A 26130-nucleotide genomic window follows, 5' to 3' on the forward strand; every position below is an offset into this window, starting at 1 on the left:
GAGTGTGTGCGTGTGTGTGTGTGTGTGCGTGTGCGTGTGCGTGTGCGTGTGCGTGTGCGTGTGCGTGTGCGTGTGTGTGTAGGAGTGTGTGTGTGTGAGAGAGTGTGCGTGTGTGTGTGAGAGTGTGCGTGTGTGTGTGTGAGTGTGTGTGTGTGTGTGTGAGAGTGTGTGAGAGTGTGTGTGTGAGATGCAGCGTGTGCCTGGCACAGTAGACTTCTTCCCTCAAGCTCCATTGAGCATGGACGTCTTTGGTTACTTGGCTCCTTAATAACCAAGCCACTTCTTCGTGCTGTGCTTCCAAGTGAACCAAACAGGGTGAACAGTTACTGAGCTGCCATTGTCATACAGGGTCTTGCGTGTTGAGTTCCACATTTAGAATGTCAGGGTGAAATTCTGAACAGAGCCACTAGCTGAAGTCACGCTGTCTGTTACAACTCTTTATTCACACGTTGTACCCGAGCACAAAATGGAGACAACTCCACTCTTCTGCAGACCAGCTCCCCATTCCAGGGGAAAGTTGTGTTTTTTTTTAAGATTTGTTCATCAGAGAGAGGTGTTGCAGACTGAGCCAGCAACAGTTAAAGAGTTTGCCTCCTAGCTGTGGGTCTGGAGTGACATGAAGGGCAGACCAGATCAAGATGGTAGTCTCCTTCTGTAAAGGGCATGAGGGAATCAGATGAATTTTTAACAATTAATAGTGATTACATGGTCAGCATTTGATATGGTTTTTATTCCAGATTTTATATTGAATTTGAATGCCTTGGTGTGATTTGAACCCACATCCTCAGAGATTTAGCCTGAAGTTCAATCTTATCGATCCAGTGATTTGACCGTTGGTTCCCTCAATGTGAAGCTGGTTCTTTTTCTCATATTTGGGAAGACTAGACCTTTTTTTTTCAAATAAAGATCTCCACCACCAATTCAATCCATCACCTGGTGGGCAAATTACCACGGAAATCCGATCTTTTCCTCATGTGAAATAAACCCACCACCGACTTAGCAAAAAAATCCCAATTAACAAATCAGGTGGGTAATGTAACGAGAACATAAAACAAAAATGATTTGGAGATGCCGGTGTTGGACTGGGGTGTACAAAGTTAAAAATCACACAACACCAGATTAAATTCTGTGTTAGGATCGAGCCCTCCACAATCACCTGATGAAGGAGCGTTGCTCCGAAAGCTAGTGCTTCCAATTAAACCTGTTGGACTATAACCTGGTGTGGTGTGATTTTTAACTTCATAAAACAAAAAGAAAAGGCAAAGTCAGAGGAAACAAGCAAGGCAACTTAATCAAAACCAGGTCTGTGTGAGAATGAATGCACTCTAGGCCCTGTGGGGGCTCCCCTCTCTCTCTCAAAACCTCGAGAGTGCTGGAGGGGGAAGCCTGTCCTTCTTGTTTGTGAATAAACCTCCATGAAGCTACCAGACCTGCTGAGTTCTTCCTGCATTCTCTGGGTTGGTTTCAGATTTCCAGCATCCACAGGATTTTGTTTGCATTCTAATTGAGAATGGGCAGACATGACCCTCTGATGACAAGGGCTTTCAAGCTCATCAAGGGAGCACTGGAAGCTTCCAAAGATAACCATCAGCTGCTACAGGAAACTGTACCAAGAAAAGGGCGACAAATCATTCTAACATCCTTCAAACCTGCAGTTCGCTCTGTGATTTAAAATGCACAGACCCCCTCTGCTTCTGAGTGTGAACTGTTTTTTGGTGAATTGTGTTGTGTCAATTTGTGTCGGTGGCTCAGTGGTTAGCACTGCTGCCTCACAGCGCAAGGGACCTGAGTTCAATTCCATCCTCTGGTGACTGTGCAAACTTCACAGACTTTCTCCCCGCTTCTGTGTGGGTTTCCTCCCACAGTCCAGGTGAGGGTGGATTACCCATAGGAGTCCAAGGCTTTGCAGGCTTGATGGGTTGGCTGTGGGAAATGCAGGTTGTAGGGTCTGAGCGGGATGCTCAATGGAGGTTCGGTGTGGACTCGATGGATGAAATAGCCTGCTTCCACACTGCCAGGATTTGATTTCTAGTTCATAAATAAGCTGAACTTCATGGTTAGGTCAGGTCTGAGACCTAGAGCAATGCAATTGGATACATAATAACCAATTATAGGATCCAGAGATGGAGATCAGGTTCACTTTTTTAACCTTACAATTTGACATGCGCTGATAAAACTCTTCTAATGGAAAATATGTACAAATTTTCAAATTCATTGGACCGTTTCATTTACTTAATTATGTGTGCGTGCATAACAGTCCTACAGTCAGGATTGTTCCAGTCAATACACATTGCTGACTCTCGGCCTCACTAAGCTTCATTCTCACTGATCAGAGCTGATTGATGACTCAGTCTGAATTTTAACAGCCACACGTGCATGTCCCCTTTCATTTTGTAGCATTATCACATCAGAATACCCAACCGGACAGACACCAGCTCCACTGCCTTTCATAAGAAGAAAAATAAATACTGGTTATCAACATCATAGAGTCATCCAGCACAGCAACTGACCCTTCAGCCCCATCAGTCCACATCGACTAGAATCCCAAACTAAACTAGTTCCACCTGTCTGCTTCTGGGCCCATATCCTTTCCTAATCATGTACTTATACAAACATCTTTTAAACATTGCAACTGTACCCACATCCACCACTTTCTCTGGAATTTCATTCATTCCACACACAAACCTTTCTCTGTGTAAAAAAAGGCCTAATTTTTAAAAAAAAACTTTCTCCTTAAAAATGAGTCCCCTAGTCTTGAAATCCCCCACCCTGGGGAAAAGACACCTACCATTCACTCTAGCTGTACCCCTCGTAACTTTATAAACCTCTATAAGGTTACCTCTCAACCCCCTATGCTCCAGTGAAAAATGTCCCAGCCTATTCAGCTGCTCCTTATAACTCAAACCTTCTATACCCAGCAGCATCCTGGTAATTAATTTCTTCTGAACCCTGTCTAATATCCTTCCTATAACAGGGAGACCAGAAGTGGACACACACTTGCCTGTGTCTGGCCAGTATCCCTCTAAACATTTCTTATTCATGTACCTGTCCAAATACCTTTTAAATGTTGTAACTGTACCCACCACAATAAATGTGACATCACACCCAATGAGAGAAACATGTTTTGTGCCCCTTCCCTCCCCTCGCTGCAAATCTCCTGCTGAGCTTTCTTTAATAGCCTATAAAGTTTCAACCAGTGTCAACAACAACGCTACCACAGAGTATTAATGGCTGGAAGTTTGTAATTGAAAAACACACTTGAGTCATCCTGAGATGAAAACACAGTCTTATAATCATTCCGATCATTGAAGGTCCATGACGCACTGCTGTTTAGTTTTATGGACCGGTGGTCTGTAAAAGCTCCATGCATGGGTTAAGCCAATGCAGGCTGCAACAAAATATCTTTACTGTACCTCCTTGCTTGTTTTTTTTTTTGATAATTATATCCCATGATTGCTCAGTGTAGGGGGTTAAAATCACACAACACCAGGTTATAGTCCAACAGGTTTAATTGGAAGCACTAGCTTTCAGAGTGCTGCTCCTTCATCAGGAGCTTGTGGAGTACACAATTGTAAGATACCAAATCAGTGTAGGGGGTAACACTGAAGTTCATGCTTCAGTTGCTAAATCCTGCTTTTGTCAGACTTGTTGATGTGGGCACCAATTCCTCAATCCATTGTTCAGACTTTTGTTATGATGATGTCAAAGTATTCTGTACCTTTAAGAGAGTGAAGGACTTAGGCACACAGAGTGCTGGAGAATTTACAACATAACATGTGGTCCAGCAGCTAGAATAGCTGGTTGCCTGGATACAAAAACAAATTTGAATGCAGCCAATCAGTTTAAATTATACCCCCCAAAAAATCAAACTCCAATCAAGTTTGAAATGAATATATTGACAATATTAAAAGCCAATGACACAATCTGACACTTTGGGAGTATAAGACCAGGGAAGATTGAACAGTTGAGAGAGAGCTGCCAAACCAGGATAATAGCCCTCTTCAAGGTACCTTTATCGATCAGTGACCTGTGAAACAGAAGAAGAAAATCTTCAGAGGAAGGTACCAAGAGAAAATTCGACAGTTGGCTGGTTTTGAAAATTGAATTTTGGTAAATCTTAATCGGGGGTTTTAGCGGACTGGTATTATAGAAGGGAAAGTAAACGATAGGTTAGAGGAAGGAGTTGTCAGTAGTTGTTAGTTAATTATTCTCTGTTATACTTTAAGAAATAAGGTTGTTACTTATTACTTTAAATAGTTCTTGGCCTCTCGAATTTTCACAGATTACTGTGTGGGATAAATCTTTCCTGTATTGCTGATTGAAATTATCAGAGGGAGCTTACCCCATGTAGTGACAGATTTGGGGGCTATGATTATTGTCTGTGCATCTTGAAATACATGGGGTGCCAACAGGTAAATATATCCCCAAAATAAATGGGGAAAATCAATCTGGAGGCAACTGCAATGATTAAAAACATCAATGCCCTCCACCATTGTAAATGGGAAATGGCTGACAGAGTCTCTGAGGAGCTACCTGTACTGACAGTAGCAATAGCAGGAGAGGTAGAGCAGGAGCAGCAAGAAGCTCATTGTCAGCAAATCAGGACTGAGTCCTTGCTGTTGTCAGGTAGTTAAAGCAGTAGTGGGAGGCAGGACAGAGGGGAGCTGCAAAGAATGGAGGAAGTAGTGTTTAAGAGTATGGGCAGGCTTCAAGGGGCATGGAGTGAGTATTATGGAACAAACCAAAACCCCTCAAAATATATTCAGAAGGTAGTCCAAACCCTAGCTTTCTCTTATTTTGAAGGTAAGTGTAAGGGGTTGTGTTCCAGATGCAATTCAATTGGTCATATTATTTGATGTTAAGTGAAGCACTTAACTTTGCAGTTAAAATACAAACACAATATAAAGAAAAGAATTGGCTTAACTGTAACTCTATCAAAATGCTTAACAGAATAATATATATTAACTATTACTATTTACCTGTTCCAATATAGCAACATCCCATAAACACACCCTTGACAAAGGCAAATTCAGTAAAACAGATTGTCTCACAGGCCATTCTCGCAGCAGGAAGAGAACCCCCAGCTTTTAGCTGGAACACAGAGAGGAATAACACCTTTCACATCCAGCTTCAAGACCCAAGCAACAGCTACTAAAGACTAAAATTAAAAATCCAGGTTCTTCGGGAGCTTGACCCCACCCATTCAGGCCGCTTCTATTGTTCCAACTTTAAAAAAAACTCTAGGTCCCACGAGCTGTTTACTCTATGTGCTTTTAGGAGACAACTCGATACCTATCTTAAAACCTCTCATCAAAAGAAAAACACCAGGACAAAATACAGGTCTTAAAGCCATAGTAGTGTCAGGGAGTGAGACAGGCTTCAGCTTGTGGAATCCAATGAGACTGGAAGAAGGGTTGAGAGTGAGGCTGCGCAGGTGAGCAATAGAAGGAAGTTGGGGAATTGGGAGGCCCTGGTAGGTAATGCGCTAGATGAAGAGACTGCAGAGTTGAGAGGGAAAGGAAAACTCAGCTCAGTGTGAGACAGAAAAAAGCCTGAGCCAGAACTCATTGAGGTCATGAAGTTCTTGCATATCAGTGTGGAATCTCTAACCTAAGGCTATGCCAGTTCAGGAACTGGGATATGGTTGCTGCTGACTAGTCCATATTTATTGCACACCCTTCCATTGTCAGTAGTAATGAACACTGCGTCCATTGCTACATTTTAAATTGTGATTGACATCTGAGGTGCAGCCAAAAGGTTTGTAGCAGCCTTAGTGCCCTGGCCCACATCCCTCTAACCCTTTCCTATTCATGTACTTATCCAAATGTCTTTTAAACTTTGTAATTGTACCCACATCCACCACTTCCTCAGGAAGATCATTTCATACAGAACCACCCTCCCACTTTGTGCATATGCAATGGAATCATGTTAACATGCAAACTCACCAGGTCTGTGAAAGACTGTTTTGGCTTTTGTGTGTCAGTTAGTTTGAAAAAAAACTTCCATTGTTAACATATATGTCTTCTCTTGTATTAATGCAAATGCAGTGGTGTTTAGGAATTGAATCCTTGCATATTATACCATTAAGTCTAATGGAGGTGTGATGATTATTGAGGATATTGATGAATTCTTCTAATTCTGCTTCCGATAGGGTTCAAAAACCTCATAAGTTTGTACAGGTCATTGGTGAGGCCTCTTCTGGAATACTGTATCCAGTTTTGGTCACCCAGTTATAGGAAGGATACTATCCGGGTGGAGAGGGTTCAGAACAGACTTATCAGGATGTTGCCGGGTATGAAAGATTTGTGTTACAAAGAAAGATTAGATTACTGACAGTGTGGAAACAGGCCCTTCGGCCCAACAAGTCCACACTGACCCTCCGAAGAGCAACCTACCCAGACCCATTCCGCTACATTCACCGCTTCACCTAACACTACAGGCAATTTAGCATGGCCAATTCACCTAACCTGCACATCTTTGGACTGTGGGAGGAAACCAGAGCACCTGGAAGAAACCCATGCGGACACGGGGAGAATGTGCAAACTCCACACAGACAGTCGCCAGAGGCGGGAATTGAACCCAGGTCTCTGGTGCTGTGAGGTAGCAGTGCTAACCACTGAGCCACTGTGCTGCCCTGGGACTTTTTTCACTGGAGCGTAGGAGATTGAGAACCGACCTGATAGAAGTTTATAAAATAATGAGGGTATAAACAGTTAATGGTAATTGTCTTTTCCCTAGGGTGGGGGAATTTCAATACTACGGGGTATATTTCTAAGGTGAGAGGAAAAAGATTTTAACAAGATATGAGGAGTAAACATTTTACAGAGGATGGTTTGCTTGTGGAATAAACTTTGACAGAAACTGATGGATGCAGGTACAGTTACAACATTTAAAAGACATTTGGATAAGTACATGAATAGGAAAGGTTGGGAGGGATATGGGCCAGGAGCAGGCTGGTGGGACTGGTTTAGTTTTGGATTACGGTCAGCATGGACTGGTTGGACCGAAGGGTCTGTTTCCATGACTCTATGACTGTAGAAAAATAGAAGGTAACATTCTGACTTAATTATATGAAGGACTTAGTGGAAATGAGAAAGGAGCTGCTGAAAAGCCAGGTATTTCTCTAGTTATGGTGGTACAGTGCACCAGAGCGTCCTGTTAGACTGTGTTAAAGTCACAAAGTTACTTTCACAGTTAGGATTTAAGCTTCACTTAAAGCTGCCTGTTTTCTGGTTGCTATGAAACTTGGTGACTTGGTATGAGGTTTTGAAACTTGCACATACGCCTTAAAGTTTGAACTTCAAAGCAATAAAAAAAAGATTCCCATCCAATTCGATTGTCAAGCCCCTCTATTTTTTTGTCCTGGGGACAACATATTATTTCTTCCACAGATCAGACAGGGTGGCTACATTCTTCTGTGTACTGTCGAAAACGAATCAATTTTTACTTGCATTGTGTCTCAAAAGTAAGATGGAAAACTCAGTACTTTGGCAATGGTGAGCTGTTTCCTGCTGCCATTTTGTTCAAATGCGTTTCAAAGACATTTCTTCATTCCCTTTTTAAGAAAAGGAGAATTGCTAAATGCACGACCCTTCTGGTGTCCCAAGGCAGCAGCAGGTTTAATTTCAATAATCTGTTATTGTTCACTTCTGTGTAAGTGAGAGGGATGCTTCCTCTCAAGATGTAGCCAAATCTTTCAAAGTGTAAAACGTTTCATCTTCTCATTTATTGCTGTGTACTCCATTTGAGCAACTTGCACTCGATGTTACTCTATTTTATTACGAACTGTTAGATTTCCATCTCCTTGCATTATTCAAATTAATATGGTGGAGCTCTCAACTGTACATTAAGAGCAGTGAGTGACCTTGATACACCAAAAGGTGCGACAGAAAATGAAACATTGCATGACCCACTAAAAACGAGATCTGACTGAATGGGGCCAGGCTTTGCAATCTGGGTCAGCATTCCTATTTCAAACCCAGATCAGACACAAAAAAACATAGAAACTTAGGAAATCGGAGCAGGAGTAGGCCGTTCGGCCCTTCGAGCCTGCTCCACCATTCATTGTGGTCAAGACTGATCATCCAATTGAAATCCCTGTTACTGCTTTTCCCCCAGATGTGCTTATCTTATTGGCCACTAATGCTGTATCCAACTCCTCCCTGAAATCAAACCATGTTTCGGCCTCAGCTGCTTTCTGTGGTAACGAAACGCACAGCCTCACCACTCTCTGTTGAAGAGATTTCTCCGCATCTCAGTTACACACATCACCGTGCCATGACCTTTTGGGCCTGACATCCATTACACCACAAGATATAGGAGCAGAACTAGGCCAATTGGCCCACTGAATTCACTCTGCCATTTGATCAAGACTGATATGTTTCTCAACCCCATTCTCCCTCCTTCTCCCTGTAACTCTTGATCCCCTTACCGAATCTTGAAACTATCTATCTCTGTCTTAAATATACTCAATGACTTGGCCTCCACAGCCCTCTGCGTCAATGAGTTCCACGGAGTCACCTCCGTCTGGCTGAAGAAATTCCTCCCCATCTCAGTTCTCAAGGGTCATCCCTTCACCCTGAGGCCGTGCACTCAGGACCTGGTCTTTCGTACTAATAGAAACACCTTCTCCACGTCTGCTCTCTCCAGGCCTCTCAGTATTCTGTTAGTTTCAATACGATCTCCCCACCACCTCCCGTCCAACCCCAATCCACCGAGTATAGACACAGAGTCATCAAACGCTCCTCATAGGACAGGACTGATAAAAGATCTATCCCAACAGACATACAGACCATGTATAGAGCATAGGCTGAATCTTTACAGAAGACACACTCTCCCATTTTAGGCACATGCTGACACATAGCAACAGGAAATAAAGGATCAGTGTGGTTAATTTGGCCAGGGTAAAAGGATACAGAGGTATAGTTCCCCAGGTGTCTGAGCAGATTTAATCCCAAAACGTTCTGGTGTAACAATTCAGACAAATGAGTTGGAAGTCTCTGACTCTAAGAAAAGTTGAAGATGCTTTACAAATTTCAGATGCAGGGAAGTTGCCCGCTAGATGGTTAAACATCCTTTGCAATTTCCACACAGTCCAGGTGTCCCACCATACTGCTTTTGGAAGATGTCTGGTCTCTGACAATGTGGAGATCACTGCCTCTCCAGCTGTCTGCTGTATTCACTATCCTCTGAGAGAAGAAATTCCTCCCCATCTCTGTTTTAAATGTGTGACCCCCATTCTGAGATTATCCCCTCAGTATTCCATTTGCCTTCCCAGTCTTTATGGGAACCTAACTATGAGTAAGCTGAACCCGAATGTAAATGCTCCCTTTTTTCTAAACTTTCATCTTCTATGAGTAAGCCAAGCCAGTATCCCGATTAATGTACAACTTCCAACACGAGGAGCTCTAATCTTACCAAGTAATCTGATGTACAGTACCTTATCGAACATCTTTTGGAAATCCAATTGTATTATACCTACCATTTCCCCATTATCTAACTTGTCTGTTACCTCTTCCACGGCACGGTGGCACAGTGGTTAGCACTGCTACCTCACAGCGCCAGAGACCCGGGTTCAATTCCCGACTCAGGCGACTGACTGTGTGGAGTTTGCACATTCTCCCCGTGTCTGCGTGGTTTTCCTCCGGGTGCTCCGGTTTCCTCCCACAGTCCAAAGATGTGCAGGTCAGGTGAATTGGCCATGCTAAGTTGCCCGTAGTGTTAGGTTAAAGGGGTAAATGTAGGGGTATGGGTGGGTTGCGCTTCGGCGGGTCGGTGTGGACTTGTTGGGCTGAAGGGCCTGTTTCCACACTGTAAGTAATCTAATCTAATCTAACTCTAGGCATATCTTCACCTTCAGGAATCTGTGTTGACTCTGCTTAATGATTTGTATTTCTAAATCCTCTGCTATAACATCCTTTATGATACCTTCTGCTATGTTCCCATTAATAGATGTTAAGCTTAACTAGCCTGTGGTTATCTTTAGTTAATTAGAGTCATAGAGTCTGACAGCGCAGAGAAAGGCCCTTTGGCCCAAACTGGTCCATGCCGACCAAAATGTCCATCCACACTAACCCCATTTCCCTGCACTTGGCCCACATCCTTCTAATCCTTACCTAATCTTGTATTTGTCCAAATTTGCCTTTGAAATGTTATTAATGTACCTGACTCAACCACTTCCATTGGCAGCTCATTCCATATGTGTACCACCCTCTGTATAAAAATGTTGCCCCTCGGGTTCCCTTTTATTCTTTCCCCTCTAACCCAAAACTGATTACCCTCTAGTCCTCGATTCCCCAACCCTGGAAAAAAGACTGAGTGCATTCACCCGATCCATGCCTCTCATGATCTTATACACCTCTATAAGGTCCCCCCTCAGTCTCCTACGCTTTAAAGAAAAAAGTCCTATCTTGTCCAGGACTCAGACCATTGAGTCCAGGCAACATCCTTATAAATTTCTTCTGCACTCTTTCCAGGTTAATAACATCCTTCCTATAGCAGGGTGACCAAAACTGAACACAATATTCCAAGTGCGGCCTCACCAATGTCCTGTACAACTGCAACGGAACTTCTCAGTTTCTAGACTCAATGCCCTGACTGAAGGCCAGTGTGCCAAAAGCCTTCCCTGCCTGTCTCCACTTTCAGAGGACTGTGCACCTGAACTCCAAGGTCCCTCTGTTCCACTACACTCCTTAAGGCCCTACCATTCACCATGAAACTCATACCTTGACTTTCCAAAATGCAGGACCTCACACTTATCTGTTTTAAACTCTATTTGCCATTTCTCAGCCCACTTCCCCAGCTGATCAAGGTCCTGCTGCAATTTCTGAGAACCTTCCCCACTGTCCATGATACCATCTATTTTAGTGTCATCAGCAACTTTCTAGTCATCTTTGTACATTCTCATCCAAATCATTGATTTAGATAATAAACAGTAATGGGCCCAGCACCGACCCCTGAGATGCTACACTAGTCATTGGTCTCCAGTCCGACAAGTATCCTTCCACTATTACCCTCTGCTTCCTACCATCAAGCCAACTGTGTATCCAATTTGCTAGCTCCCCCTGGATTTCATGCGATCAAACCTTCCAGAGCAGCCTACTATGAGGAACCTTATCAAAGGCCTTACTGAAATCCATATAGACTACATCTACTGCCCTGCCCTCATCAACCTTCCTGGTCACTTCATCAAAGAACTCTAACAAATTTGTGAGGCATGATCTCCCATGCACAAAGCCACGCTGACTCCTCTTTGTGAATAACAGTGTTACATTGATAGTTTTCCAATCCTCTGGCACTTTTCTGGAATCCAAGGATTCTTAGAAGATTGCTACCAGTGCATCCACTATCCTACTTCTATTAATATCCCAGGATGCATCCCAATGTGTCCAGGGGACGTATTGACATTTAGTCCTGTTATTTTCTCTGTTAGTTCTTCCTTTGTGGTAGTTATTGTATTTATTTCCTCTCCTGCCCTTGACACTTGCTTATTTTGTAATTTTGGGATGCGATTAGTGTCTTTGGCCATGGAGACTGATACAAAATATTTACCCAATTCTTCTGCTTTTTCCAGGTTCCGCATGATTATATCTCCAGCCTCGTTTGCCGAAAACCCTGTGTTCACTTTGATCTCTCACCTCCTTTATATATATTTAAAGAAGGTTGTGTCTGCCTTTATATTAAAAATATAAGTTTACCCTCAAAAGCTTATCTTTTTTTTGGTTACCTTTTGTTAGTTTTTAGACTTCCCCAACCCTCTGGCTTACCACAATTCCTTTATATGCTGTTTTCTTTCAATTTGATGCTGTCCTTAACATCACTGGTTAACCGTGGTTGGCTTAGCCACTTCTAAGAATCCTTCTTTCTGTCTGGGAATGAATGTTCGTTGAGAGTCATGAACAACTTTCTTAATTGCTGCCATTGTTCCTTTTGCTGTTAAATCTTTTTCTCCTGTTCACAGCAGATAACTCTGCCCTCAGTCCTTTGTAAATGACCTTCAGTTAAGTTTAGCACAGCTGTTTCTGACCCAAGTTTCTCATTCTCAAACTGAATGCTGAATTATTCTATGTTAAGGCACAGTTTTCTAGTGGATCTTTTACTCTGAGATCATTTACTAAACCTGCCACATTATATATTACCAGATCCAAAATAGCCTGATCCCTGATTAGTTCCACAACATTTTGTTATGGGAAACTGACCTGAATACATGCTATGAATTCTTCTTGTAGTTATCTTTTGCCAATATGACTATTCCAGTCCACATGAAGATTAATGTCACTCTTTGATTAACATACTGCCTTTTTTTACCTGTCCTCATTATCCCCTGTGTTATAGCTACTGTTTGGGGATTCATCAGCTACTGTTTGGGGAATCATCAGAATTCATCCTGAATTGGGGATTCAGGATGTGTAGGCTGGGTGCGTTCGTCAGGAGCAAATGTAGAGTAATAGGGTAGGGGGAGTGGGTCTGGGTAGGTTACTTTTTGGAGGGTCACTGTGGAATTGTTGGGCCGAATGTCCTGTTTCCATACTGTAGGGAATTCTATGAGCTGTCTGCCCACTGCATTATCCCTGCCTATGTCATTCTGAAGTTTTGCAATGCCACCACAATGTTCACCAAGTTTTATCTTTGTCTCCCAAAGTCAAGGTCATTTGATATGAGGAAGATCAAAGACACTAAGACTGACCCCTGGGGGACTCCATGATAAACGTTCCTCCAGTCTAAAAACCATCCATTAACCACTCTCCATTTCCATCTCCATTTCCCTCTCTTAGCTAGTTTTATATCATGTGTTGCTGCTGTCTCTTTTATTCCAGGATCTCTAACTTGGCTCACAGCATTTTAATTGAATATCTTCTGGAACTCCGTGTACATCACATCCCTCCCCAATCCTTTGTTACTTGAACAAAAAGCACCAACCAGTTAGTCACACGTTTCCCAAAGACTGAAGGGAAGGCAACACATAGCTTGATGAAGGACTATTCTGAAAATTACAGGCCAACGATCTGGTCTTGAGCTGTAGATAAAATCCCTCCCGCGGCCCGAGCAGGGGAACCCTCCTCATCCTTGACCACTTCCCACCAGCATCAGAATTGTGATCCCTAAAAGAATGGCTATTGTCCCTCGCCCAGCTCCTGTACAAGGTCAAGCAGGTCAGGGGAGGGGTGTACATAGGCAGCAGGAATGCCCCCCGGAGTGCCTTTCCCGGCCTGAAAATCTGCAAGTCAGCAACGAGGGCTGATAAATACCTTCCCAAAGGGGCAACATTTGTGACCGCAGATATTTTAGATTTAGAACTGCTTTTGCATTTCATCCTCACGTCTGGCTTGGTTTGTTTCACTTGATAGTCTGCTGTACACAAATGCTGATTTTTAATCTAAATGAATCCTCAGGATGCAGTAGCAATAGTGGGCTGCTTTTAAATATTAAGCCAACAGAAAAATGATATATGTTATTACTCCAACCAGAGTGTCTTTTTCAATATTGGTCTAATTGTTTATTTTAGTGCATTATTTACAATGCTCATACAATATGTTGGATTAAATATGTACAGCTTACACATATATGTTTCTAGTTTAATAATTACATTGGTTTAATGTATTTATCATGCATCAATTATTTGCACATCTAAAGATTTAGTGGCTGTATTGCTTTTGAGTTGAATGCTATTTCTGTTGTTGGAGGCTGGTCTCCGTTTCACAATATGGATCATTTGAATATACACCTCCTCAGCTAGAATGTATCTTTAATTAAATAACAAAAATAAATTGTTTGCTGTTGCACATGTACTCAGTTGTTTCATTGAAATCAGCATCAAGGGATATTTCAGCAAACAATCCCCAGTGATTCTTTTTCCCCTAATTTATATTCCCACAATGTAGCAACATAAAACAAAGAAAGATCAAGGAAAGACACCATGGGTCATTTACTGAGCAATGATTCACGTTTCTCGGAATCAGGGCAGAGTGATGAGGAAAGCTTCCTGCCTATCTTGTGCTGCTCACCAATTACATCTTAGTTTGATGTGCTTTGCCTCCTATCAGCTATCATTCCCCTATGGGCAGGCTGAGCAGTTTTGTAAACCCATGTGAAAACAAGCACCCCTTGACTGTAAAATGAAGTAAAATAGAGCCAAAGCCTACTTTCACATTTTTTTGCTTGAAAATATTGATTTATTTTCTCCTTTTGCTCGTCTGCAGTAGAAACCTGCCTAGACAAAGGCTGCAAGCTGTAATGTGACAGAGCAATGTGCTTGCTTTCCGAACTGTTTGAGTTAACCATTTCTCAAAACAACTGCTGCCTTGTGTTGCTAAGCATTGGCGGCATCAAAAGATGCAACTCACATCAGAACCCTGTTGAAAGATGAAGTCAAATTTAAAGTAAGGGCAGAAAAAAAAGGTCAACTAAGTGTTAGTACTATGACAGAGAATTCGTGGATAGGTTTGATAAGTTGCATTTTTCTCTCCACGTAATGCATGCAAATTTTTAAACATATGAATTAGGAGCAGGAGTAGGCTATTTATTCCCCTCGAGGTTTACCTGCCAATTGATGATAGGGTTGTTGATCTAATCTCCATTTCTCTGCTTCCCCGAACATTTTGACTCCCATTTTCTGAAGAATTTCAGTCTGCCTTCAAAATAGCCAATGAATCTCCCTGCACTGCTCTCTGGGGAGGAGAATTACACAGACTCTCAACTCTCCAAGAGAAATAAACTCTCCTTGTTTCCATCTCCTTATTTAAACAAAGATCTGAAGCAGAAAACAAAGAATTGCAGATGCTGAGAATCAGAAATAAAAACCTGAAATTGCTGGCAAACTTGAGCAGTTCTGAAGAAGGGTTACTGGACCCGAAATGTTAACTCTGCTGTCTCTCCACCACAGACCTACTTGAGTTTCTCCAGCAATTTCTGATTTTGTCCCCTTGATCGAGCTTCTCTCTCACTAGAGGAAATCTCACGCAGGATCTTCCCAGCTTCTGAACAATGTGGGCAATTTCAATGCAGAAAAAAAATGGCAAGATTAGAGAAACTAGATTCTCAATGTCAAGCAAAAAAAGATCCATTTGTGCAAAAAGGTTTTGAATGGTGAGATGAGAATCTCACAAGGGAGTGGTGGTATGTGATTTAGCGAGCATTTGTACACCATTAATAGCTCGTCTCATTGATTCACAGTTTGCTATTCTCTCATGAAGGGGAAAGTGAGGACTGCAGTTGCTGAAGATTAAAGTGGAGATCAGGAATGAAAGACTTTTGCCCGAAACATTGATTTTCTCGCTCCTCGGAAACTGTCTGACCTGCTATACTTTTCCAGCACCACACTCTTGACTCTATTCTCTCATGTAGCAGAGAGAAATTATGTGGCCAGAATTCCTGATCTGGGAGCAGGCAAACGTGAGGACTGCAGATGCTGGAGATCAGAGTCTGGATTAGAGTGGTGCTGGAAAAGCACAGCCGGTCAGGCGGCATCCGAGGAGCAGGAGAATCGACGTTTCAGGCAAAAGCCCTTCATCAGGAATGAGGGAGCCCTGTCTGATGAAGGACTTATGCCCGAAACGTCGATTTTCCTGCTCCTCGGATGTTGCCTGACCGGCTGTGCTTTTCCAGCACGACACTAATCTAGTTCCTGATCTGGGAGTCAGAGCAGGTCAATGCTGGCTCCAGCCCAATGTTTGATCCTCTATCTTTGACAGCAGCCCCCCCCTGGTCTGGGACCCGCCTCCCTGTGACAGCCTCCAGTCCAGGAGTTGTCTCCTCCATTCCCCTCAGAGTCAGTTTAAAAGTTTGAAAAGAAAACACTCCAGTAAAAGGTGGGAATAAGAAAAAGAGAAAAAACAAATTCAATGGGTAGAGCAGAGGAGCTCCTACTGGAGAATCCTGCTGTGCTAACATTTTGCAGAACCATCCCACCCACAGATGTACTCACCATGCCTTCGAAATTCTCATCCAAATCATTTACATAAATGACAAGAAGCAGGAACCCAGCACCAATCCTTGTGGCACACCGCTGGTCACAGGCCTGCAATCATCATCATCTTCCACCATCACCCTCGGTCTTCTAATGTCAAGCCATTTTGCTGTTGAAAAGCTTCAAGATCTATAAACATAAAAACAATGGAACGATTATATTTGTAATTCTTGGAGAATCCACCTCTGGAATACTCCCGACTTGCCCTGGATGGGTGCAGCTCCAACAACACTCAAGAAGCTTGACACCATCCAGGACAAAGCAGCCGCTTGATTGGCACATGCACAAGCATCCACTCCACCACTGGCACTCAGTAGCAACAGTGTGTACTATCTTCCGGAATACACTGCAGAAATTTACCCAAAATCCTCAGACAGCACCTTCCAAACCCACGACCACTTCCATCCAGAAGGACAAGGGCAACAGATACACGGGAACACCACCCCCTGCAAGTTCCCCTCCAAGCCACTCACCATCTTGACTTGGAAATATATCACTGTTCCTTCACAGTCGTTGGGTCAAAATCCTGGAATTTCCTTCTTCAGGGCATTGTGGGTCAACCCACAGCAGATGGGCTGCAGCGGTTCAGGAACGCAGCTCACCCCCACCTTCTCAAGGGGGCAACTAGGGACGGGAAATAAATGCTGGGCCCAGCCTTTATGGGCAATGTGCTACAAAATGAATGAATTAACAAAGGTTTCTGTTTAAAACCCATTTCCTGTCATCAGACATTATTATCATTTTCTGGTTGCTATGTTATTGGCAGGGAAGCTGAGGGAATGGAGCAGGCAGCTTAATACCACCTGACAATGCCTGGATTCAAAACAAGTTGTAAGCCAGGATTCCATCCTACCCTGCTGCTGTCAGTCGGTGATTTTCGAGCAAAGTGTGGCACACATTCCTCTGTCTTTCCGAACGATCCATTGCATTTGCATAACAAACAGTGAATAGCTGAATAGCTGAGGCATGAGAGTCGGAAGCCAGCTCCACCATCAGCATATTGTCGTGGGGCACTGTGGGAAATAAATATCTGATCCCAGCATCATTTTGGCTGGAGCTTTATATTTCATTGGGCCAGATTCTGTAGCGATACAAACAATCAAAATGGCACATGGAGAGCAGTGAGTTGAGGTGCATAGGTTAAGTTATTTTTTACATTAAGATTAAATCTCGGCACAACATCGTGGGCCAAAGGACTTGTTCTGTGCTGTACTTTTCTATGTTCTATGTTCTAAGTGCCTCCCCTCATTAGAATGTTACACAACCTATATTTATAGTGGAGAGGAATCTAAGTTCTGAGCAAGGGTCACTGGACCCGAAACATTAACTAATTTCTCTCCACAGATGCTGCCAGACATGCTGAGCTTTCCCAGCAATTTCTGCTTCACAGCTTTTTTGGTTTTTATTTTATAATTTCAGTGTATTAACCATATTAAATTCAGTGGCAATTAAGAGATTTGGTAACATTGGTGTTTCCTCATGCATTGTGGGGTATATTCTGGCTATACTGCACACAAAACAAAACTTTTCACTGTCCCTAGGTACATGTGACAATAATAAATCAAATCAAATTTCTGTTGAGCATTTCCTCTTTGTCAAGATAAATCAGCTGAAGTTAACACTGCTGCCTCACAGCACCAGAGACCTAGGTTCAATCCCACTCTCAGGCGACTGTCTGTATGGAGATTGCATGTTCTCCCTGTGTCTGCGTGGATTTCCTCTGGGTGGTCTGGTTTCCTCCCACAGTCCAAAGATGTGCAGCTTAGGGTGAGTTGGCCATCTTAAATTGCCCAGTGTTCAGGGTTGTGTGGGTTAGGTGCGTTAGTCAGGAGAAGTGAAGAGGGGTGGGGGAGTAGGTGGGTTACTCTTCAGGGGGTTGGTGTGGACTTGTTGGGCCGAATGGCCAGTTTCTGCACTGTAGGGATTCTATGATTCTATTTTCTGCCTTAATTCAGTTTGTACAGTGCCTGCTTCAGGATATTCAAGATTGACCTGATACCTGGTCACGTTGCTGGCTTTTTAAAACCATTTGCCCAGGAAGGAAAATTTGAAGTTTAATTTACAAATGCTGTGTCTTTGAACAAACAGGATCCACACACGTGTTTTATTTATTACACAGTGATTAAAGTGCTAATTAACTAAAATGTTACCCCAAAGACTCCAAACAGTAAAATAATAAATTATGCCAAAGTAGAAGCTTACTTTTGTACCAAGGATGGTTTTGTAATGTGGTGACTTGCAAAACTTTTCCTTGTGCTCATTTCAGTGCATGTGACAATTACACTAATTCAATTCAATTTGGAAACTGAATCCAAAACAATCAAATCGCCTCTTACTCTTCCAGACGACTCTAAACTGTAGTGGATGCAAGTCTAGCCTGTCTGACTTTTCCTCATAAAACTAACACCAGGAATTAGGCTAATAAACGTTCTCTGAACTGCATCCAATGTGTGTATCCATCTATAAATAAGGGGGCCAGTACCAGGCACAGTACTGCAGATGTGGTCTTGCCAGCGCTCAGTATAATTGAAGCAAAGCCTCCATATATTTGTATCTAATTCCTCCCACAATAAATTATAACATTCTGCTATTTCTGAATTACTTGCAGTGTCTGCGAGTCATGCATGAGAAAGCCAGATCCTTGTAGACCTGAGCACTGAATCCTGGTCTGAACCAGATCAGACCCCCTTAAAATATTATAAGAAGGAGCGTAGACCCGAACTTTGTCCTATTTTAAAGGTGAACATAAAGTGCCTATACAATGTGACTGGTCAAATTACTCGACATGAAGCAAAACACATTGTTTAAATACTGCAGTAAAATACAACCAAAGAAAGAGGAATTTAGAGTAAATTAACTATTGAAAAACTTAATTAGTAATAGCTATTGCATCTATTAACTGTTCCTATGTACAGTAACATCACACAAGCACACCCCTTGGCAAAAAGGCAAATTCAGACACAGGTTCTAAAATTCAGTTCTTCTCCAGTCCAGGAGGGAAAAAAAAGTCAAGAGATTTCAGCGAGAGAGTAGCAGCCAGGAGACATTCACTGAAGCGTTTAACTCTGCTGCGACCCCAATAGTGTCAGATGTTACTGAGAAACCAAAACCCAGGAATCCTAATCTGAGAGAGTTGGCCACACCCATCAGGCTGTTTCAAAAAAAAATACCCAGGACCTCCCAAACTGTTTACTCAAGAGGTCTTCAGTAGCCAGTTTGGTATCTCTATTTCACAACCTCCCTTCAAATAAAAAAACAACAACCCAGGACAAAATAACCTCTTAAAGTGACAGCACTGTCACAAACCTCTCAGCATTTAGTGAAGATGCTGTCTTTCTTGTTGCCTTTTGTGCCAAAGTGACACTTACAGTTTCTCACATTACACTCCAGTTGCCACATCTTTGCCCACACATTTATCCCATTTATGTGCTGAACTTTACCAGAGATTGGCTAGGAAGAGGAGTTGGGAGGTCATGTTGCGGCTATACAGGACATTAGTTAGGGCACGTTTGGAATATTGCGTTCAATTCTGATCTCCCTGCTATAGGAAGAATGTTGTGAAACTTGAAAGGGTTCAGAAAAGATTTACAAGGGTGTTGCTGGGGCTTGGAGGGTATGAACAATAAGGAGAGGCTGAACAGGCTGGGGCTGTTTTCCCTGGAGGCTGAGGGGTGACGTTATAGAGGTTTATAAAATCATGAGACATGGATGGGATAAACAGACAAGGTTTCTTTCCCAGGATAGGGGAGTCCAAAGCTAGAGGGCATAGCTTTAGGGCGAATTGAATTGAATTGATTGTCACGTGTATCGAGGCACAGTGAAAAGCTTTGTTTTGTGAGCAATACAGACAGATCACAGAGTTAAGTAGCATAGATAGTAAATAATAGGTAAACAGCAGCAAAAACAAAAACACAGGGACAGGTGAATGTTAAGAGTTTGTGAGTCCATTCAGTATTCTAACAACAGTAGGGTAGAAACTGTTTTGAAACCGGCTGGTGTGTGTGGTCAGGCTTCTGTACCTTCTCCCCGATGGTAAAGGTTGTAGAAAAACATTGCCAGGGTGGGATGGATCTTTGAGAATGCTGGCGGCCTTTCCTTGACCTGGTAGGTGGATTCTATAGATGGGAGGTTGGCCTTTGTGATTGTCCAGGCTGAGTTCACCGCTCTCTGTAACCATCTCTGATATTGAATGGTACAGTTGCTATACAAGGTAGTGATACATCCAAGGAATCTAAAGAGGAAACTTTTTCACACAGAGGGTGGTGCGTGCATGGAATGAGCTGCCAAAGGAAGTGGTATAGGCTGGTACAATTACAGCATTTAAAAGGCATCTGGATGGATATATGAATAGGAAGGGATATGGTCCAAATGGGACTAGATTAATTTAGGATATGTGGCCAGCATGGACAAATTGAACCGAAGGGTCTGTTTCTGTGCTGTATAACTATGACTTAGAGTCCATTTCAGGGAACGTCATGGATGGCTTCTCTCCCACAATCCTTAGCAGATTTTCTCATGCTGTTCTCTGGGGGGGGGGGGGGGGGGGTGGGAGGTGTATGTGCTGGGCTGAGGAGCCACTCGTGCAAAGCTACTGTCTGTGGGATCATGACTGAACGCCTCCGAGTCAGAGTCCCACCTTTACCCTAGTTCTGCGGATCATGCTGCAATATTCCAAAGTGCTGGGACCTCCTGGGATTCGTCGTCCCGGCACGGTGTTTACCAGCCCACTGTGAACCAGATCACAGCCAGGAGCCGTCCTTTCACAGTGCAGGGTGAGAGAGTCTGTCCCTGCCAATGTAACACCTTCTTGCTTCTTCCTGTGGAAGGTAGCAAAGCCTATTGGAAATGTTAACTTTTCTTGAACACCAGCAAAGGTGACCATAAAAACAAGCAACAAAAGGAATTGCATTTGTTTCTAGGAGCAAGCAGGGGCTGCCTGCCTTTCGAGTGACAACAATTTACAATCAGTGAGAGATAACTGTACCCAGCTAACATTGACTGGCACCAGAGTGCCCATGAGGTCCGAGATAGTTTCTCACACGCAATGCTGCATCACTGTGTCCTACTGATGGTGGTGCTCCTCCTCCTCCGAAGACCAAGGCTGCTCTCCCAGCTCTCCAGTCTATTCCAGTTGTAGAGGGCACAGCGAGCTCCGAAATGAGCTGTCACTGAAGGACATCAAACAGACAATCAGATTACTTTTGTTACAATCGACAATGGGTACATGGTCACCATTAGATTCCGGAATTTATCAAATTCAATTTCCATCATCCACATCAAGCCCATGTCCCCACAACATTAACCCGGAGTCTGGATCATCAATCCAGTGATACCTACTGCAATACTACCACTTACACTTGGAATGGAAAATCAACGTTCCTTCACTGTGGCCAGGTCAAAACCCAGGAAGAACATCCACATTCCCTCTCAAACTGCAGGGTGAATTTGATCATAGCATGGTCACTGCCCCTTGTGGGTTCCTTCACCTTGTGCTCCCTAATCAAGTCGGACTCATTACACATTACCAAATCCAGAATTGCCTGTTCTCTGGTGAGCTCTACCACCAAAAAAAAATCTTGCAGACATTCCACGAATTCCTTTTATTCAAATCTGTTACCAACCTGATTTTCCCAGTGCACCTGCATATTGAAGTCCCCCGTGATTATTGTAATAGTAAAGGTGTATAAGAGAGGCACTATCTCCTTATTTATTTCCTTCCCCACACCCCGACTCCTGCTAGGAGGCCTGTACACAATTCCCATCAGAGTCTTTTCTCCTTTGCAGTTCCTCAAATCTACCCACACAGATCCTTCGCCTTCCAACTCTCTATCAGAAGAGGCCCTCCAAATTAGCTGAGTAGAGGGAACGAGTTAGGATCAGATGCTGCAAACTCATTCAAAAGAAAGAGTGTTGGGAAAAGGTATAGGATAGAAAGAAAAAGAACAAAGGGAAGGTAATGGGAAACGGGAAGATGAGCAATCAGTTTGGGCGAGGTAAGGGAGTATGATAGAATGGTCAAATGAAATTGAATAAAGGTGAGGAAGGAAAGACCACTGGATAGAAATGATGTCAGTTGAAAACTAACATCACCATATGTAAGTTTCTCAATTTATTCTCTGGAACTAAAACAGTTTTCCTATGCTAGCCCTTATCCTTGTACTAGACTACTGAATTTTAAGTTTTTAAAATGGAGAAAGGACAAATCTTGCTTTTCTGTGCTGCCTCCAAAGTCCCCTAACTATATACTCACTCTGACTGTGTCTCTCTGGATGGGATCTCTCCTTTCTGACTATGTGTAGTATACTGAGTCATTGTCATAACATACGTCATTGAAATGGAGAATCTATTTATTTGGCATAAAGTGTCCTCAGCTTTACTAACAGAAGCTTTGAAAACAAAAGCAAGGAATCCATGGTAAATTTGTAAAAAACCTGGTTGAACTTTGACTGGAGTATTTGAGGCATCAATTTTAGGAAGGAAATGATGGAATTGCAGAGTCTGGGCAAGATTCATAAGGGTGCCATCAAGAACTTCAGATACGTATGTCGATAAGAGAAATTGGAATACCTTCCATGGAGAGGAGAAGGTCAAAGAGATTTGAGAGAGATAGGCAGAACCTTGAAGGGTGTACACAGAGTTGATAGGAAGAAACTGTTCCCATTGGTGAAAAGGTTGAGAACAAAAGGATGCAGATTTAAGATAATTGACACAAGAGAGCTATGGTGACATGAGGAAAATCCTTTTCATGTAATAAGGGCTCCAGGTATGTAATGCATTGCCCGAGATTGTGGTGGATGATGGATCAATTGAGGCCTTCAATAGGAAATTGGATCGTTACCTGAAAATGTGCAGGACTACAGGGAGAGAAGGTGGTGGAGTAGCATGAGATGAATTGTTCCTTTAGAGAGCGAGCAGAGATTTCTCACCATCGACCTGCTCTTTCATTATGGCTCAAAGATATATCTTCCAGTTCAGGGTAACCTGGCAATTTGTTCTCATTAACAGTACAACATCTTGTCTTTGTCATTTCATTCATATGTCAGTTATTAAACTGTACCCAATGTCCTGCTGATTTGAATCCTGCTCACCCACCTTCTTACCAACTATCACTTTCTGAATCTTCATGTCTCTCTTTATCCACTAATGTTGCCGTTTGTGTTCCCACAGGCTAATATTTGGCACCCTGTACCCAGCCTATTCCTCCTACAAGGCAGTCAAAACGAAGAATGTGAAGGAATATGTGAGTAATTTTGTCATTTACAGGATTAAGTTGGAATTGGTTTTGCTTAAGAACTCAAGAACAGAAGTCCCATCTCCTTATTCAGAATCCTACTGTGGGTGCATGGTTAGGCCAGAGAGTTAGAAATGAGAAAGACCAGATAGAGGGCAAAGTTGCATCCATCCATGATGTACTTTCACTGTCTTGGACTCAGTACAACTTCAAAAAGAGTTAACCAGCCACAGGTTTACCAAGTCCAAAGATAAAATGTTAATATTTCTCTATAACTCTAAAGCAGCACTGAATGAAGATTCAGATCAAATGTTTGATATGCAAGCTACAATTTATTTTATTCATTCATGGGATGAGGGTGTCACTGATTGGACCAGCATTTATTGCACATCCCTAATTACCCAGAGGGCAGTTAAGAGTCAATCACATTGCTGTGGGTCTGGAGTCACATGTAGGCCACATGGTTCTAACAAGACTGAAATCATGTTTGTAGAGTTTGATTATCCAATCCACGTTCAGTATTGCCCCTGTTCGAGTCAGGATAGTTATTCATGAAGGAGTTTACTTCTTAAAACCACCTCCATTCCCCAAACCAGAATGTCACTCAGGTACATTGATTCTTAAATTCTACCTGCAAGGATACTCCATGAGTTAACAATTTGTTTGAAGAACCTCTTTAATATCAGTCTTGAATTTGGCATGTACTGTTTTAAACTTGGCACCCTATGTTCTACACTTGTAGTTTAGAGTGGGTTTTGCAGATTTATCTATTCCTTTAAGTTTACAGTTTTTTATAGCTTTGCGAGATTCACTCTCAAACCTTTCCCATCGAGGCTGATGGACTGGAGTTTCTCTGAGTTCAGTGTGAAAGAATCAGTCAATGTAGCACTAACTGTACTGGAGAGGAAGATTTAAAACAATTCATCTCACCTCTGGCAATTGTTTTTTCTTCAATTCATTCATGGGATGTGGGTGTCATTGTCATTGCCCATCCCAGGGGGTAGATACATTCAACCCCATTGCTGTGGGTCTGGAGTCACATGGAGGCCAGACCAGGTAAGGATGGCTGTTTCTTTCCTTAAAGGACGTTAATGAAGAGGTGGGCTTTTCTGAACAATTGGCAAACAGTTCATGGCCATCATTAGACTCTTAATTTCAGAATGTTAGTGAATTCAGATTTCACCATCTGCCACAGCAGGATTCGAACGCAGGAACCTCCCTGCATCTCTGGTTAACAGTCATCTAGTGAACACCACTCGGTCATCATTAGACTCTTAATTCCAGATTTTTTTTAAAAATTGAATTCAAATTCCACAATCTGGTATGGCGGGATTCAAACCTGGGCTCCCAGGACAACACCTGGGTCTCAGCCTTAATTTACCACTAGGCCATTGCCTCCTCGTTTTCTCTGTAGATCTCAATCATTTGCAATTCAAATAGCTCACTGTGGAAAATAATAGAATATAGAAGCTCTACAGTGTGGAAACAGGCCCTTCAGTCCAACAAGTCCATACTGACCCTCCGAAGAATAACCCACCCAGACCCATTCTCCTACATTTACTCCTTACTAATGCATCTAATGTATACACCCCTGAACACAATGGCCAATTCACCTTAGCTACACACAGAGTCATAGTACAGCATGGAAACAGACCCTTTGGTCCAACCCATCCATGCTGACCAGATATCCCAACCCAATCTAGTCCTACCTGCCAGCACCCGGCCCATATCCCTCCAAACCCTTCCTATTCACATATATGGATATGTGATACAATTAAATGCTGTAATTGTACCAGCCTCCACCACCCCACTGGCAGCTCATTCCATACACACACCACCCTCTGTGTGAAAACGTTGCCCCTTAGGTCTCTTTTATATCTTTCCCCCCTCACCCTAAACCTATGTCCCTTGAGTTCTGGACTCCCCAGGGGAAAAGACTTCGTCTATTTATCCTATCCATGTCCCTCATGATTTTATAAACCTCTAAAAGATTTTATAAACCTCAGCCTTTGACACTAGAGAAAACAGCATCTTTAGGACTGTGGAGGAAACCCACACAGACACAGGGAGAACATGCAAACTCCACACAGACAGTCACCCAAGGCTGGGATCGAACCTGGAGTCCCTAGCGCTGTGAGGTAGCAATACTAACCACTGAGCCACCGTATCAATGTACTATATTTCTGCATAAAGTGTCAACTTTGTTTTGCTGGTCAATGCTTGATTTGACTATTATTCTAATTTCTCTAAAACGGAGCCTAGTCTCTGACACCCCTTATTAGGTAAGGTCTTATCAACCACTAAACATTTTAACATCTGTTTCAAGGAGGAATTCTCACTCTTCAGGAGATATTTTAAAATTCTCTGACATAAAACCAAGAGGTAACTAATGCCAGCAGACGAGTTGCAATATAATGATCATATCTTTCCATTCTGATGATAAGAGCCAGTGAAGGAAAACTGATTTAGTCAGTGAGGATAAGTCGAGAAATTTGCATGTTTAAGTATGCCATAATGTTAGGTTTGAACTGACTTAATTTCTGCCCTGTGTTTTTTTTCTCCTCATCTCTTTCAATTCCACACGACCATTCCATCATATTGCCTTCTTCAGACTCCCTCACCTATCCCAAACTGATTGCTTGTCTTCTCACTTGCTCCCAATTATCTTCACTTTGGTCTTTTCCTTTCTGTCTTGTGCCTTTGCCCAACATTATTTTTGTTTTGAATGATTTTTCAGTGACTTAATCTATTCAAATGGGCGGCACGGTGGCTCAGTGGTTAGCTTTGCTGCCTTACAGCCTCGGGTGACTGTGTGGAGTTTGCACATTCTCCCCGTGTCTACATGAGTTTCCTCCCACAGTCCAATGATGTGTAGGTTAGGGTGGATTGGCCATGCTAAATTGTCCTATGGTGTCCAGGGATGTGCAGGTTAAGT

General features: G+C 42.7%; 1 protein-coding gene across 2 annotated transcripts in view; it reads left to right on the forward strand.

Annotated features, from left to right (window-relative positions):
• Positions 1–26130, forward strand: part of LOC122556832 (receptor expression-enhancing protein 2-like) — a 78249-nt gene that overhangs the window by 23053 nt on the left and 29066 nt on the right. For both annotated transcript variants that reach the window (XM_043704061.1, XM_043704062.1), the window contains exon 2: positions 23132–23204. In XM_043704061.1, the coding sequence (XP_043559996.1) occupies positions 23132–23204 (73 nt within the window). The remainder of the gene's footprint in view (positions 1–23131; positions 23205–26130) is intronic.

The sequence above is a fragment of the Chiloscyllium plagiosum genome, chromosome 14 (assembly GCF_004010195.1).
Source record: "Chiloscyllium plagiosum isolate BGI_BamShark_2017 chromosome 14, ASM401019v2, whole genome shotgun sequence".
In the NCBI taxonomy this organism is placed as follows: domain Eukaryota; kingdom Metazoa; phylum Chordata; class Chondrichthyes; order Orectolobiformes; family Hemiscylliidae; genus Chiloscyllium; species Chiloscyllium plagiosum.